Raw genomic sequence first — 16,472 nt, 5'->3', positions numbered from 1 at the left:
TCAAGTGTATTTCTGGAGTTTGCTTATACTTTCAAAAAAGGATGTTTTTTCAGAATAATCACTGCACAATCCTACAGTGCCTATCTGTTCTGGGGTTGGGGGAGAGAATCCCTAGGATGTGGAGTTGCTCTTTGGAGGATGTTTGGATCCCTGGATTGTTTCACTAGAGGAGAAGGGTTGAGCCATTTGCTACTCCCAATGAAGCAGTGAGCCAGGGCTTTACTACTAGCTCTTGAAGCCTATTCTGATTGTTTGGGTAGACTGCTACTTTCCTTATTCCTTCTCCAGTAAGACAGTAAGAGAGGGTTGCCACTATTGCTCAAAAAGCCCAGGCCTTCTCTTTTCTCTTTCGGCTTCTCTGCTTTTGGGTTACCCCAGGGATCTCTTCTTCCAATCTGGGAAGCTTGGTTGCACATACGTTTTCCTTTCCTCCAGTAAAACTTGCTTGGGCGTGGGAGGATGGGTCTCTTAGGGCATGTAAAAGTAACTGAAGTAGATATAAATGAGGTAAACTTTAGCTGCATCTAAGCCTGCATTGTCATTAAGTTGTTTTTCCCCTTTAACTGGGGCAGTTAATTTAATTAACTGGGAATATAATTTAAATAGTCTACCTTTGTATGCTTTCTTTTTCTTTTCTCAGTCTTGTCCACATAGAACTTGGTCCTACTGGGGAATCTATGTGCTGGGAACAATTTGCTGGCACCAAAACAGTAAAAGGGGCCTTACAAAAGTTGTGATATGCTACATCAGAAGAGTGACTAAATCATTACAGATGTTAGCTCTTGCTATTAATCTTACTTCTTGGAACGCAGAAATTTGCTGCATTAAAAAGAAAAGCATAGTCATTCATTTTCTGTTAGATATAAACAATCTTTTTTTTTATGAGGGAGGCAGAACATGACTATTACAGTCTATATAGTATGTTGCAGGTGCCTTTTCTGGGCCATAGTTTCACCGGAGGCATAAAAATACAAACACAGGCTATTTCTGTGAATGTGTCTTTATTTCTTTAGATGTATTTAGTCTCCTGGTCTAGAAGGCTTTGAGACACTTGGGCTTTAAGAGGGGAAATGTATTCATGTATTCAGAGAAACTTAATTTTGTAAGATTTTCTTATGTTTTTTTTTAATTGCATATGAGCATACCGACACTGAACATGACAAAACAAATGGGTAAATGGGATTGAAATGTTATAGAAGTATGTATGTCAAAGAACATTGTTCATAATGTGTATCTGAATACACTGTAATGCCTGGTAGATCTATTCAAAGGAAATGTAATTAAATTTCATTGGAGAGGCAGTTGTCCTTCATGGATTCAGGGCTATTGTATGCTGTCTTGATGCCAAAGGGTTGCTCTCATTAATGCTTAGACTGAAGATGATACGACTGCAGCTAGCTCAGATAATCTAGGATAATCATCCTCTTCTGGGCTTCAAGCTTTAAACAGATCACGGAGCAATTGTAAAGCTATGTTGAAGGGTCCCTACCTTAGAAAATAGACATAAAATACATGTTTGGTTTTGAAATCTGAAGAATAAGCAGGTAAAAAACTAACAGAGTTTGTTTACCGTGGGTCACAGGATTTTCTAGCAGCTAGACACTAGAAAGTGTTTCCTTGAAGTGCAATCTACATGATAGCAAAGAAGCATCTGTCTTCTAATTCTAATATCCTCAGCCTTCCAGTTTTACTATTTGACTTGTCATTTTAAATGAAGGTATTCAGGGTGTTTCTACCAAAATGTATGGATGCCTGATTTTGCATTCACCATCACTTAACTTATACTTGCAATGCATTTTTGATCCCATAATAATGGGTAGGTTTGTTTTGTTTTGTTTTTTCCTATTTTGGGAGCAGGAAATACCTGTGGAAGGAAAATTGGTAACTATCAAGTCCATTTTATGTCTTAAAATAGAAAATAATGCATCAAATTTTATATCATTGTTAGGGACATACCAAAATCATGATTTTTGTGAAATCTGGTATTGCCCAATAAATCTGGCATGCCTGTGAAATTTGCTGGGAGGGGTGTGGGAAGACTTACTGAAAATAGAATGCTGGATCCCCAGAGGGAGCCAGTAATCCTCAGGGTACTATGGCAGCCTGCTCAGGAGGGAAGTGGCGGGGGGCCTGCCCACTTAAAGGGCTGCTGGCAAGATGGTTGCCACGCCTACTCCTTGCCGCTGAATGGATGTGAGGACTGCTTGTCATGTGGCACTATCCCTCTCCAATTGGTGACAAGGGGCAGGGCAATACAACAGGCAGCCCTCCCAGCCAATCGGTTGTAAGAGGCAGGACCCCCAAGAGCCCCTTGGCCAATCATGTGTTGGGGGCGGCGCTGTACTCCTCTCACAAAATGGCGGTTGGACCCTGCATTCTGTCTGTGAAATCAGGAGGCAGCCACCCTGATTTTAGTAGGTCCCTAATCATTGTAATTAATCTCTTCAAAGACAGGGATAGCAACCATTAGTTTTCTAATAGTGACTCTGTTAATTTCTCTAGGGCATGTCTACATGTGCATTTAGGTGCACCTAAATTTAATGCACATTAAATGGGTTTAAGCAGGCGTCTACATGTACAGGCATTAAAGTGCATTACCATTGTGTTTGGACTGGCTTGGGACTAAAATTAGTCCCAAAGCAGTCCACACAGTGTTAATGTGCTTTAACTATTCATGCCAAAACCTAATACCTGCATTTGCAGGTATCAAATTTAGGTGCAATTAGCCCAACCTCACCATTTTTAAAGTATATTAAGGGCACGCACATGTAGACACGTGCTTTAATGTGCCTTAAAATGTTTTGTGTAGATGTTCCCCAAGAAGACCAAAAATAAAGTTGGGACACTGCTTCACGCCATGAAGACAACAATAGAGCTGGTTGTGGTATCTTAATAAACATTTTTTGTTGCTGTTGGTGAAAAATTAAAAGTCATGGCATTTGCTCATCCTGGTTGAAAAGTCTAAGTTTTTAATTTTTAAAAAATGAAAACATGAAAACAACTTTTCAGTAACAATTGTTAGTTTTAGTAAACACCTTTTGAATTTTAATTATTTTAAATAGCTGAATGCAGTGTTTTACCTTCAGTTTTATTTACTTTTTTTTTTGAAAGATGTAAACATTTGTGTTGAATTACTTTTCTTAGGATTTTTAGGATTATTTCTTTTTTTATCCTGATTTTCTTTTTCTTTTTCTTCTTTTTGCTAAGAGGATTATGCTGGTGAGTTGTATTGGGTTTCTTAAATACTTTATAACAATGGTAATACTAATATTACATTATCTTCTTTAGGGTCATAGACATGACCGTCAATATAGTAATATTAATGCTATATAATATTACACCTATTAGCAGAAGTGAGCAAGTTAAAAAAAATCAAGCGAATGTGATGCTTTTCTAAAGGGCCATGGTAGCAGAGCCTTATATTATCCTTCTGTGTAGTAAGTCTTGCTTATGACACAGGTTGAGCAGTGGTACCCTTTCAACATAACTGTAAATGGGTACCATACCGGGTCATTAAGGCTGAGAAGATAAAAGGGGCCAGATGTCATACTACCCACTTAATTTTCTTGTGTGCAGTTGTTTATAGGAACTGGGATGGCTTGACCTTGCTAGCCAATGAACTCCGTAGGTTCAGGACCTTTAGGTCTGGAAAATAGGGAAGGACATGTATCCTACTTAAACCACTTAAGCCTACGGCTAACTTTGTGTACATAACTGATTGAATCAGTGGGTCTTTATACATTGTTATGTAAATGCTTGAGTTCTTTGCTCAGGTAAGATCATGCAGTCTTTCACTGGTTGATTTACGTTTTGGAATTTACCCAGTGTACGACCAAAAATCAGTACTATTTAAAGAATGTCTAATGAAGGCCAGGGAGTACCATACAGGTTTTTATGTGAAATGTTGGCTACCTTGGTGCCATTACCATCAGAAGAAATTAAAAAATCACCATAAAAATGGACAGTAATAGGTACTATTATTTAGGTCTTGGCGGAGAAGTCAGTGGTTGGATTAGTTTGGAGCTGAACTACCCTGCTATCCTTAAGGTGTAATGTTCTTTCCCTAATATGAGGTGCACTGGCTGACTGATGTGCAAAATCTTTCACTTTAACTCTGCTTTACTGCTCTGTAGGTTAATCGGGGCTTCATTTTCTAAGATGATTGGAGCAAAACATTTAATCAGCACTAGTTATATTCGAAAGGGATCAACAGCTTGCTTAGCAAGCCACTTTAAAAATGAACACAATCAAATTTAAATTCTAGAAAAGCCTTTTAAGAAGGTTTTTAGTGGTGAGTGTCATAAGTCAGTGGCTTGACTTCTGATGCTTAATGCTCTGTTGTTTTTTTTTTTCCTCCTAGTGGTTTTGTGTCAAGCACAAAAGATAGCAGCAGAGGTACAATAGCCAATTTTTACACAGAAATATACTTGATGGAAACTGATTCTGAAGTATTCTCTTATCATTGTACCGTATTAAAACAAAGTACAGAAACAGTAAACACTCCCTAGAGTAAACTTGCTTTTTTCCCCCTCTAGAATGGATGAAATCAAATTTATTTTTTTTTACAAGTGTATCTTTAGGGCAGGTAACTCTGGGGACTGAAGTCCTTTACGCACAGACCAGGCACAGAATGGGTTATATTAATAAAAGAAATGACTCTGCTAATATGTTTCTTTTCTGTAAGGGGAAAAAATAGTTTTTTCTGTAAATCCATTTATTGCTTAACAGCATACTAAGTATATATCTTCATGGGCCTTGACTGAGATCACTTTCTGATTACACATTAATTGTCAAAGAGCCATCAGGTGTTATCTACCAGCCTGCATAAATTCAAACCAGTGAATTAGAATTGGAAAGCTTTATAACCCATTAATATCTTATGAAACGTCTCTAGGAAAAAACTTTTTTTCTGAAAGAAAGCAACCTTTGACTGCAAGGAATAATGAAGAAATAATTATCTCATGAAAGCTGTGACTTGCAGTTGTTTAGAATGGTTCTGATTTTTTTTTTTTTTTTTTTACTTAAAAATGACTTCGGCTTTCACCCATAACATGAAACAAACTGGAAACCAATTGATGTATGAAAAACTCAGCCCTGTATCTTCACGTGCATGCTTCAGGATTTTCAGGCTTACACTGAAAACAAAAGTAACAGATTACTGCAGATTGCAATATTTCTGGCATGGTAATAAAGTCAAGGAATCTGGACAGTTAAACAAGAGAACTTGCCTGTGTGAGATTTTTACTTCAATTCCAAGATGAAGTAAACAACTTTAAAAAAAATATTGTTAATGCTTGTCCACATTAAATGTTTTGCCAACAACCACACAGTTAGTGAAACTGTCAGTGGAACTGTTTTTAGATATGGCGGGCTAGACTGTTCAGTAGTATTACCTAGAACAAATTGGGCTCAGTTTGTTTGGTCAATTTATTTTTCTAGAGTATTGTACCTAATCCCTTGGAAAAACCAGGAGTATACTGATTATACCATGACTTGTTCCTCTTGGCTGTACTAATGAGGCAGGCTAGTTGCAAAGTGTGTTTGCATGAACGTGTTTAAATCATGTTTAAAAATATTTTAACTAATGTGGTAGGCAGATCTAATTAGACCTCAGAGGTTTTATGACTGTTATTCAAAATGCTCTGCAGGTATTCCCAGTATGTCACTGTGTCTTAGCTTTGGCGACTTCCTCTGCAGTATTTTTAACCTCCTCCAAAAGTGGTGTCCCCATGCTGGTTGGGACAGGATGAAAGCAGTATGAATGTTCTGGTTGGAGGATAAACTGCAAGGAATGTTTCCACCTTCTTTAAGAAGGTTACCAAATAGTTTCGATCAGGCTGTCCAACTTCTAAGCAGCCAGGGGCCGCACCAGTGTTGGCTTAAGGCTCCACAGGTGCCCCCGCCCCTGTTGCGTTGTTTGCCACAGGTGCCCCCGTCCCTGTTGCAGGCACCCTTAGCCACGGATGCCTCCAGTGCTGCAGACTATGTTGCCTGTCCTTGGACAGGAAGCAGAATCTGGAGGAGGGAGAAGCTCAGAAACCCCAGCTGCTGGTGCAGCTGGAACAATAGGAGGAATGCCAGCTGGGTGGGAGCTTGGTGGCTACAAATTAACCTTTTGTTAGTTGGATAACCCCAGTCAAGAGGATATTGGGTCAGTTTGATCAGTGGAGGCTACTGAGATATTCTAAGGGTCTGTTTTTCCTTCTTGTAATGTCTTTTTATATTTCCTGACATAGTCATTTCTATATCAGATATGCTGAGCATACTGCCTGGGTAGAACAGTATGACTTCTATTGTTTTCCCATAAGTGGTTTCCATTTCAAGATTGTGTTGTTTTTTCAGTATAGGGATGCAAAATAAATACATTTTTGTGAAAGGTTGCCTCATTTGGGGTTCAAATTTAAGGGGGAGACCTTGTCATTCTTTTCACATTAAACTGACGTACTTTACTCAGTGCCTATATATTATCTATATTATGACTAATAAATTCCTGATATTGATAAAGAAAAATTCTCTCCTATTTTCTCTGTGTTCATACACTGGGGCGTTTTAACAAAGGCTGTTTTTGTGCATGCCGTTTTAATTTGCGCTCCTGAATGCTTGTGTTGTGGTGTTCATATTCATTGGCTTAGAGTAGGAGCTCCAATTTTCAAAGGCAGGCACTTAAATTTTAGGTGTACACTTTTGATTCTAAAGCATATGATTTAAAGTCGTCCACCTGAATGTTTCTGTAAAATGCTTATCACTGTCAAGAAGATGAATGATGCAGTTTTCTTTTTAAAAGGAAAAAGGATGTTGAATTAATTTCAACAGCATGGACCGGGCTTATTTTGCATTTGAAAATTGTTTTGGTTGCGCTTTTCAAATGGAATTTGTGTATACCTGAGAGAAATAAAAACATAATAAAATAAATATTGTTTGTTTAAAATGATTCATTTTGAGTAGTGATCCAGTTCTGTTGCAAGTATTTTTCGCTCCAGAATTTTTTATGTACAGTGAGAAATCCGGCCACATTCTGTATACCAGAAATCTGGTAAATATATTATTAATAGGAAGAGGTATTAATAGTAACTATAATTTATATAGACATGATTTCTGAAATTATATAGAGGGAATGTTTTTAATTTTAGTAGTAAAAAAATAAAATGGCACGTGGGTTGAAAACCTGACCCACGTAACTCTTGTATTTTGTTAATGCTTGTGCATTTGGAATTGTTGTGTTGTGCTGTTCCTCACTTACTCCAGACCTCTTCTGTATTAATAATTCCTTGTACATATATCCCTTATAAATAAGGTCCTTAAAATATTCCTTAAAGTAACTCAGTGTCTTCATGCTCATATACAATATCCCAGTCACAATATTACAAGTAGTAGTAATGGAGGAGGAGGCGGCAGTGGGCAGAGCATTGAAGTAGAACTTGGGGCATCTGGGTTCTGTTTTCAGTTCAGTTGCTAGCTTGGTGTGTTATATTAGACAAGTCACTTCACTCCTCTGTGTCTGTTTTCTTATCTGTAAAATGGGATTCTGACATCTTTTGTAAAGCACACTGAGAAACAGTGATGAGGAACTGTATATGATTTTTGCCTAAGAACATTCTTGTTGTATGACCCCAGTATTGTTTCCTGCCATGGCAGGGGGTTGGACTAGATGATCTACTCAGGTCTCTTCCGACCCTAGAAACTATGAAACTATTCATTAGGCAAATTTCCTGTCCCCAGAAGCTTAGTTTAAGACCACAACACTGCAAATATATATATGAGTAGTGCCACTGGACTTTATAGGACTCCTCATGTGCTTGAAGATGGGCACAACTAGAATGTGTGAATGTTTGCAGGATCAGGATAAGCCCAGTCATTTCAGGGACAAAACTCATTAGAGGGGAGTAGAAGTAAGGGAGAACAAAGGATATATTATAACTGTACCACCTTGAGATGTCAAATCTCACAAGGCTCGAATTTAGTCATTACATGAATGAAAGATTGCCAAGATGATAGTAATGTATACAATGGTATCATTTCTTCTGAGTAGGCTTGCCTGGTACTCTGTACTCTGCTGCTGAAGGTACCATGTTTTGAATAAGATCTAAAATAAAGTTCTGAATGTGTCTTGTTGATTAAAGACCTTTCTGTAGTGTTCTGGAGAATTGTTAACTTTACAATCCTGTCCCACTTTTCAGTTTGAATAATTGCATTCTGCCTAGCTCAGGGGCAGCAGCCTTTTCAAGCTGCTGGCTGGAAAAACCCAGCTCCAGTCTGGCATGGACTAGGTGGCTTCTGCAGCATGTTAATAGCGAGGGGTGGGGGGGCAGGTTGCCCATATCCATGCTGGGGCCAGGCAGCTGGGAGATGTGCTGGCATTGCTTTTCTCAGGCCTCTGCTTACCAGCTGATACATGAGGGCAGCTTCCAGTTGGAGGGGACTTACTCCATGGCTGGGCAGCTGGGAACTTTGCTTGTACTGCTCCTGTTTCTTCCCACTTGCCTCTCCCAGGCCTCTACTTCCCTGCCCACTTTGTCTGCAGCATGGGCACAACTAGAAGCTGCCTAGCTCCAACTCAATGCCTCTTTGACTGGAAGCTATCCCACACTGCATGCAGGAAGCAGGGGACATTGCAGTGGCAATGTGGACAGGACTTCCAGTTGCCTGGCCCCCGTGTGGGCACGGGCAGAGACAAAGCCTTTTGGCTCTGTGGGGCTAATGTGGTGACTTTGTAGTTTGGTTGCCAACCCCGGCCTAGCTCGTTTCCTCCTGAAGTTTCAGTTTTTACAGGGCGTATTCCATTTTTAGTCGTAAGCAGTAATAACTATAAAATTTGTTGACAAACTGTGAGTGAAAAAAGATCTTTTGTGAGTGTAAACTATTAAAAGCTTTCACATACTGATTAATCGTACATACAGTAAGGCAGGAAGGATTTATATAGTGCGTGAGAAAAGGCTTTCATTACTTTTTATATCTTTTGTTATAGTCCACTGATGATTGTTACGCAGAAGATCACAACTCTTGCATTTCAAGTCCATGATGGTAAGCAAGTAAACCTCCTGATATTCCTAAAGACAGCTTTGTTTTACTCTAGACCTTTTTCTTTGGTGCAGTTACATGAGGCATGAATTTAGCTCAGTGAGTTCCTTTGGTGAACAAGGTCAGTGCTTTGTGGAAAGCCCCCCTCAGTTTTTTTGGGATTTTTCTGGAATCTAAACCTGCTTGTTATAGGAGAAGAACAAAATGAAACAAAACAAAAACTCCCCCCAAAAACAAAAGCCAAGATGCTGCTTTATTTTCTCTGGGTAATCCTCTGTACCTCCAGATAGGGGTGCACAGGTAGTGGATTGGGGCTCTGTCCTGGCCCTGACCCACACTATCACTGCTGCAAAATTCCAGCCCCAGCCCCAGAGCAGCTCCATGCCTAGCCATGCGCCCTGCCAGCGCTGGTTGGGCTGGTCTCCATGGGAACTGTGACCTGCACTGTCACAGTCCCAGTGCTCCTGGGTCTTCATGGAAACCGGCCACAGCAATGCAGGCAGGGGCTGGTGGGAAATTGGAATCCGGCTGCTGGCCAGATATGCCATTTTACCCACCCCGGTCTAGGCGCTAACTCTAATCTCATCTAATATTTAATACCAGGATAATGCCGCTGCCTTCCCTTCAGTTACACTGGATTCTTGCTGATATGAGATCAAAATCAAAGGCAGTGACATGTTTAGTCCATGGCCAGTACTAGAGACTAAGATAAAATGTTTGAAATACCCTGTCAGTTTAGCTAAAGAATGGTTTGGTCTTGAGAGATGATAGCCTGTAAACTGCTGGGGATAGGTTATAGCTTCTATCCAGAGCAGGGGCAACCAAAATGATAGGTAAGAAAACAAATATTGCCTCTAGGCCCTTGCATTATTGGGCTGTTACAAATGGTGCTCTTTTCCAGCAGAATGCCTGCTCTCACTACAGTGCAAGGCTCTTGCATTCCAGTTACAATTATTTTCGTTGTTTGTTTGCATTGCAGTCTCACATAGGGGCTCCCAAGGATCTGTTGCTCATTGCACTGTACAAACAAGACGGTCCCGCCACAGAGAACTGAATGATTTAAGGCTTCAATAAGGTTTACGTTGTGGAATTTAGTGTTGTATAGAGATACCTCTACCCTGGATACCTGAAGCAGCCTAGCTGCAGCTGTGTGAAGCTTCAAATGGGCTAGCTTGGGTATCTCTACACTAGGGTTGGGTATTTGGTCAAATAAAATTTGGTCAATTGACTGGTCAACTATCTGTCAAAAATGGTAAATTATTATGAATAGGTCCAAGTAATATGCAGAAAAAGCACACGTTTTCCATTTAAGAAATGTGTCAAAAACCAATTAAAAAGTCATATTTCTGTCAAGAAAAATACCAAAAAATGCAGTATATTTTTTTTGTAAAATTGCTTTAGTCTTTGATCAGTCAAAAATATGCAGTCAGTTGACTGGTTAATTGACAATATTGACTGGTCAGTTGACCAGCTTGCCAACGCTTTTCTTCACTGTGCTGTAGTCTGCAGTGTTCACGTACCATTAAACTGTATCCAGTGGGTAACTAAACAGATGTAGAGGAGGGTAATGTGTAAGCAGAGGCAGTACCATTAAAAAAAAAATCCCAGTATTAATTATGCTGAGAAGTGCTTATTACCCTGCCAAAGTACATATCTGTGAACTAGGTGAAATGGATGTTGTTTTCATTTCAGATGCTCACAAGTTTCTATCTGAAAATTCATGCAACTGACTCTAAATCGAAACAAACAAATCAAACATTTCAAATAACCTGAACCTGAAATGTATTTTTTGAAGTACAGGTGCTTTCAATATTTACTAACAGAGAGGGAGAGAGCGTAAAAATAAGCAGTAAAGTGAGGACATTTGTATGGCATGTATTTTGTAGTAATTTCTTGCTAATGTGGAAAATTAGGAGGCTATAAAATTCCAGTTACTATCTATCTATGTCTGTCTATTTGGATTTGCTCCATGAGCAAAAAGTTAGTTTCTTAGTTTGTGCTGGTGAAGATAGAAGACTGTTTTAACTCCTAAAAAGCCAGCTAGGGGCAGTCATGCAGCATTTGTAAGCTTCTCAAATAAATACATTTTTGTGAAAGGTTGCCTCATTTGGGGTTCAGATTTAAGGGGGAGAGCCTGTCATTCTTTTCACATTAAACTGACTTACTTTACTCAGTGCCTAGATGCCGTCTATATTATGACTAATAAATTCCTGATATCGATAAAGAAAGATTCTCTCCTATTTTCTCCGTGTTCATACACTGGGGCGTTTTAACAAAGGCTGTTTTTGTGCATGCCGTTTTAATCTGCATGCACAAAAACCAGGAGTTCTGCCTAGTTCTTCGTGGGGAGAAGAATCCAAGACAGCTAAAATTCTGCCTATTGGTTCAACCACAATTCTCTACATAAAATTAGGTCAGCCTTTTTGTTGCATATTGAAAAGAAAGAGCAGAATAATGTTTGCTGTTAAATGCATGCTATGAAGTATCCAGTCTGCATAGGGTTACACAGTTTATATAATGATGGTGTCCACTTCTGCATTTCATTACTGTGGAGTATTCAGGATCATTGCCGAATGTCACATTAGCCATAAGGAGTTTTGTTTATTAATGCAGTGTTTAAGCCGACTAGTGTGTGTTTTGCAACCAAGATGTGGATTTCATGGCTAGAATGCTGTTCCAGGGAAAAAAGGAAAGGAGATTGAGTTGAGAATTCTTGACTTTGTCCTGAACAACCCCTCTTTTCCCATGATAGGTGCCACTTCTTCTCCCTTGGCCAGTTCTCTTGCTGTGAATTGTTTTGTTCCTCATAAAGAGGCCAGCAGCAGTTTTGTGGTTAATAGGACCAACAGCTTATGGGAATAGAGATATTATGGAACAGCTGTTAGAAGAAGGCACTGGGAATCAGTGCTGGTGGATGGGTATCAGGGGGCTCACTGTCTATGGGGGAAACTCTTGATGGAAGGTGAAGCTGAAGTAAGGCAGAGCTTCTTTAGAAGAGGAAGAATGAGGAGGAGAAATGTATCCAATAGGAGATGCTGATAGGGGAGGATCAAGCAGTAATACACCTTTACTCAGTTGCTTATTGCAGTTCTTTGAGGATGAGCATGCTTAACTGCAGAGATGGAAGCTGAAATAGTCGTACTCTTGGTAATGATGAAAAGCAAGAAGGTGTTTGGCTTTCAAACTCCAATAATTTTATGCAGGATATAATCTTTGGGCATGGGAATTTATTTTCTGAAGGTATTTTTGGAAGAGACCTATTTAATTGTATTGTGTCATTGCTTATTATTTATTCTTGCTAGGGATAGGTCGACAAGCTGAGGACCTCACTGCAGAGCAGAGTCGACTTGCTGTAAAGTAAGAACATAGTTTTTCTAGTTCGTCTTCAGTCTCATCTAGATGAGGTTAGGTGGTGGGTTGTGTTTGGAAAAGGGGGAGCAGAGGGTGTCAATTCTACCCTCTCGGTACCAGGAGGTAAGATTTATGTTAGGATGTGCTTCCTCAGGCCACCCAGAGCTAGCTTGCATTTATACTTATTTAAGCAATTCTATTCTTTGGGTTGATGATGGTATCCCAGTCGCTCATGAATATGGCCATCCTTTCCCACCTGTCCAAATAAACACCAAGAGGGCCCTCATTCAGCAAAGCACCCAACCATGTGCTTAGATCACGTTAACTGTAATGGGTGTTTAAAGGGAAGCAACTTTTTTGTCAAAGCATTATCTTAATAAACATATAATTTATTTATACTCTGCTCTGATCTTTAGGCTTTCATCTTCCTTTCACTATGGCCTGCTGTTTTTCATATTAAAATATGACTTCTCTTATCAGCAACTACATCGTAGCATTAATCCATGTTCAGTTCTGTTTTTCTTTGACCTAGTTTCTAGACACTGATGCACATTTTTTGTTTACCTCTTCACTTTCAAGGCAAAGAGCATAAACTTTGAATGACTGGTCTTAGCACTTAAAAAGAGCTGATGTTGCTTGTCCAGACAAGCATCTTTTTCCCAGTTTATTTTAATTCTACAAGTCTGTAATTATCAGTTGAAGGTGGGGTTGTTTTTGAGTAGAGTGGAAGCAAGTAACTAATATTTAGCTTTGGATTTAATACATGTGAAACTTTGCTTTTGGCCAGAAAAATTGGTTGCTTATTTTCTGAGGTTTAACTGTTAGCCATTAGAAAATGATATTGGAATTTAAAACTAAAAGTCATCTCTTGAAAAACAAAAGTCTGCAAGGAAGCTAATAAAATTTCAACAGTGACCCTTTACTTTGTGTCTCCCTGTGCCCTGAGCTTTAATATGCTGGACTGCGACTGGGTTCTGTGGTCATAAGATTAACTTTACCTGTTGTTATGATGATATAGTGTTCTATACTGTACTGTATGGGGAAAGTAGCTAACAACATGCCAAAGTTTGAATGTCAGCTGCTGAGAAATAACAAACAGGGAGTTTTAAATCCTATTTTGTAATTCAGCCTTTTGTCTTCTCTTCTGTTCTTGGCCTGCTTTGTTTCTCTTTTGCTCATGTTCTCTACATTCCTTCATGCATTACTCATGTCTCTCTGCTCAGTTTTCTAGGCAGACTTGCTATTGTCTGGCAGACACAGTGGCATGACTTTGGCAAGGCTTGTTGGCTTTATCTGTTGCTCAGTATAATATTAGTGCCTGAAGTCCCTTAGTCACACATTGGGACCCCGTTGTGCTAAACTCTGTTCAAGCAGAGAACATGAAATTACTGGTGGTCCAGAGAGCTTACAAGCTGGACCTTTATGTAGAAAATTTTACTATCAGAGAGAATCTCGGCTAGATATCAGTATCTTCAGTAAGGGGCACAGTGAATGCAAAAAGTTGCATAGCTTGAACTGGTTCTGTATTCAGAAAATAAGAGAGCAGCAGATGTGTTACCATTGTTTCATCCTTTCAGCTGATGGTACACATTTAATTAAAAATACTGTCCTTACTCAAATCCAAGGCCAGGCTTTTTCCCCCATTCAACATGGGTGGGGAAGGAGACTTTCATTTTGGATTCAAGGACAAGGCGAGGGGCAAAAAGTTGTTATGGCTCTCATTTTGGCCCTGTGTCTGGGTCAGGTCCAGAGTCAGTCACAGCACCTGTTGCCTCCTCCTGCCGCTGCTTACTGTCAGATGTGACTTCAGCTCCTTTCCCTCCTGAGCACAGAGCACATGGAAGCTGCAACCCCTGTTTGTCTATGCAGCAGTGTCTCAGGACCGGAGCTGCTACCAATACTCCTGCTACATAGCCAGGCAGGGACTGGAGCTTTCAAGTGCTCTGTGTCCTAGGAGGAAATGGAGCTAAAGTCATACCCAACAGTAGGCGGGGTTTGGGGGGAGGGGTAGGATGTTGGGGAACAGGCAGCAGGAGCACAAGCACCGCAGGGGGGCAAGTAGCAAGAGGTGCAGGCTACAGGAGGTCCAAAAGGTGGGGGAGGGGGCTACTTGATTACCCAGCCATCTTCCTGTCCCACTCCACACCCCTTTCCACTGCTTTCCCCACTGTAGCAGTTGGTGGGGGGGGATGAATTTAAGACAACCCTGCAATAATTAGCTTCTATACAGTGAAAAAATTATAAACTAGTTACAAATTTTGCATTCATACAATCTAATAATTGTGGGGTGGGGTCATCTTAAATTCAAAGTCATCTTGGATTCAGGTAAATGCAGTACATTTTTATACAAAGGTTTAGGTTTACCTTGAGTTTTACGTATGTAGATATGTAGTTTTAGCCAGATTAGCTTATCCCTGACTGTCCATACATGCGCCCAAATGGGGAATTACCACTGAACTGACCAGTGAGCAGTGCACATGTTTGGGAAGCCTTTGGACCTCTGTGGACCATTGTGTTTTTATACCGTCATCGGCATAAAATGCTACTAATTCCCCTACAAGATGCACGTAGATGATGTAGGCAGTGTAATTCTACATGTTTTCCTTTCCAGTTTGAAAGGTTGCTAATTTAGTTTGAATACAGGTTGTAGCAGAACCTCTTCAATTCCCATTGACATGGTAGAGATCCACAGTATATTAGAAAACATGAAGAATTGGCAAGCATACTTCTTCCATTGCATTTGGCTATTCAGCAGTTCTTGATCTTTCTTCTTCCTGTCCCTGTACATACTGCAACACTAGACACAGCTTCTCATCTTTGCTTCTTGCTCATGCTGCTGCCAGTCTTCTAACAACACGCTCCTCTCTCAGCTGGGACAAGCCATTCAAACATCTAAAATATGGGCAGGAAAGAGAGCTCCTCTGAGTATACATGATGAAGGTCCTGCTTTGTGTGTAATGTCTTAAGTATACTCTGTCTGATAATTTATGGGGCTGTGCAAAATATTGCACTGTTACACTTTTAAATCAAATTTTTAGTAAATGACCCATGAAACTTTCTGCCATGTTTTACCTTGTTTTGCTTTGTTGTGTGTTGGATGTTTTGACAGAAGAAGACCTTCTTTACTGGAGTATTTAAGCTATCTCCTCAATTTTATGAGTATCATAGCTGGACCTTGCAGCAATTACAAGGATTATATAGCCTTCATTGAAGGGAGGCATGTACATATGAAACTTTTAGAAGTGAACTGGAAGCAAAAGGGTTACGATAGACTTCCCGATCCTTCTCCAACTGTAAGTTGTAAAATGCCAAATATTTATTGTAAAGAGCTGGAGAACACTGCTTTGCATGTGACTGATTAATAGCAGCACCTACTTAAAAATATTAAGTTGATTTCTTCTTGGGTATCTTGCTAATTAACATCACAGTGTTCTCTATGTAAAACAATTCCTGTTTTCATTACCAAGCTTATGGAGAGGGTGTTGACGTCCTCCCTTTGTGTTTCAGGAACACATGTTTGGCCTGCAGAGCAGCTTATTGGATAGTGGTCATCATATGTGCTGCTTTCTGTGCTCACAATGAGAACCTTCTGTAGGTTAGATAATTGGGAATTGTATTCAGACCAAGACAAAAGAGAGAGCACAATTCACAAAATGGAATAAATGGAAAAAAAAATCCTATCACTGTTATGTGAGAGATGCACTGGATACAGGAATCATGATTTATTAAGTACTGTAGCTTGATTTAATTCTTTTCAAGAAAACCTGGGGTCATTTTCCTTATTGTAAGCATGGAAAAGATCAAATCCACCACAAAACCATTTTTAAAATTTATAATTGTCTTGTTTTATTAAATATTAACTTGACACTTGAACAAATGTCCTTCATATATTCCAGAAAAAATATATGGGCCACCTTCTACCATGTCACACTTAAATGACTCTGGATTTATGCCTTTAATTGAGAGCAGAATTTACTTGCACAGGTGCTCTATAATGTGCAGAGAGTGTGTACTGTGTATGGAGTCTGATTCTGATCCTGCAGTGACATAGTTCCACTGAATATAGTGGAGTTATTTCTGATTTACATCTGTGTAAACAATGT

The 16,472-nt window shown here is 39.6% G+C and overlaps 1 protein-coding gene across 8 annotated transcripts in view; it reads left to right on the top strand.

Annotated features, from left to right (window-relative positions):
* The window catches only part of MBOAT1 (membrane bound glycerophospholipid O-acyltransferase 1), a 162,062-nt gene that overhangs the window by 42,372 nt on the left and 103,218 nt on the right, over positions 1–16,472 (top strand). For 6 of the 8 annotated variants that reach the window (XR_016441360.1, XM_090039414.1, XM_090039417.1 and 3 more), the window contains 3 exons: positions 8,966–9,021; positions 12,321–12,375; positions 15,479–15,662. Coding sequence is in view for 7 of the 8 variants with exons in the window: in XM_090039414.1 (XP_089895540.1) it covers positions 8,966–9,021; positions 12,321–12,375; positions 15,479–15,662 (295 nt within the window). In the remaining variant the exon portion in view is untranslated. The remainder of the gene's footprint in view (positions 1–8,965; positions 9,022–12,320; positions 12,376–15,478; positions 15,663–16,472) is intronic. The other 2 variants (XM_090039413.1, XM_090039412.1) reach the window with 2 other exon arrangements.

This window comes from Crocodylus siamensis, chromosome 3 (genome assembly GCF_052110815.1).
Source record: "Crocodylus siamensis isolate JL-2025a chromosome 3, ASM5211081v1, whole genome shotgun sequence".
NCBI lineage: Eukaryota > Metazoa > Chordata > Crocodylia > Crocodylidae > Crocodylus > Crocodylus siamensis.
This window is presented reverse-complemented; position numbering and strand designations above follow the sequence as displayed.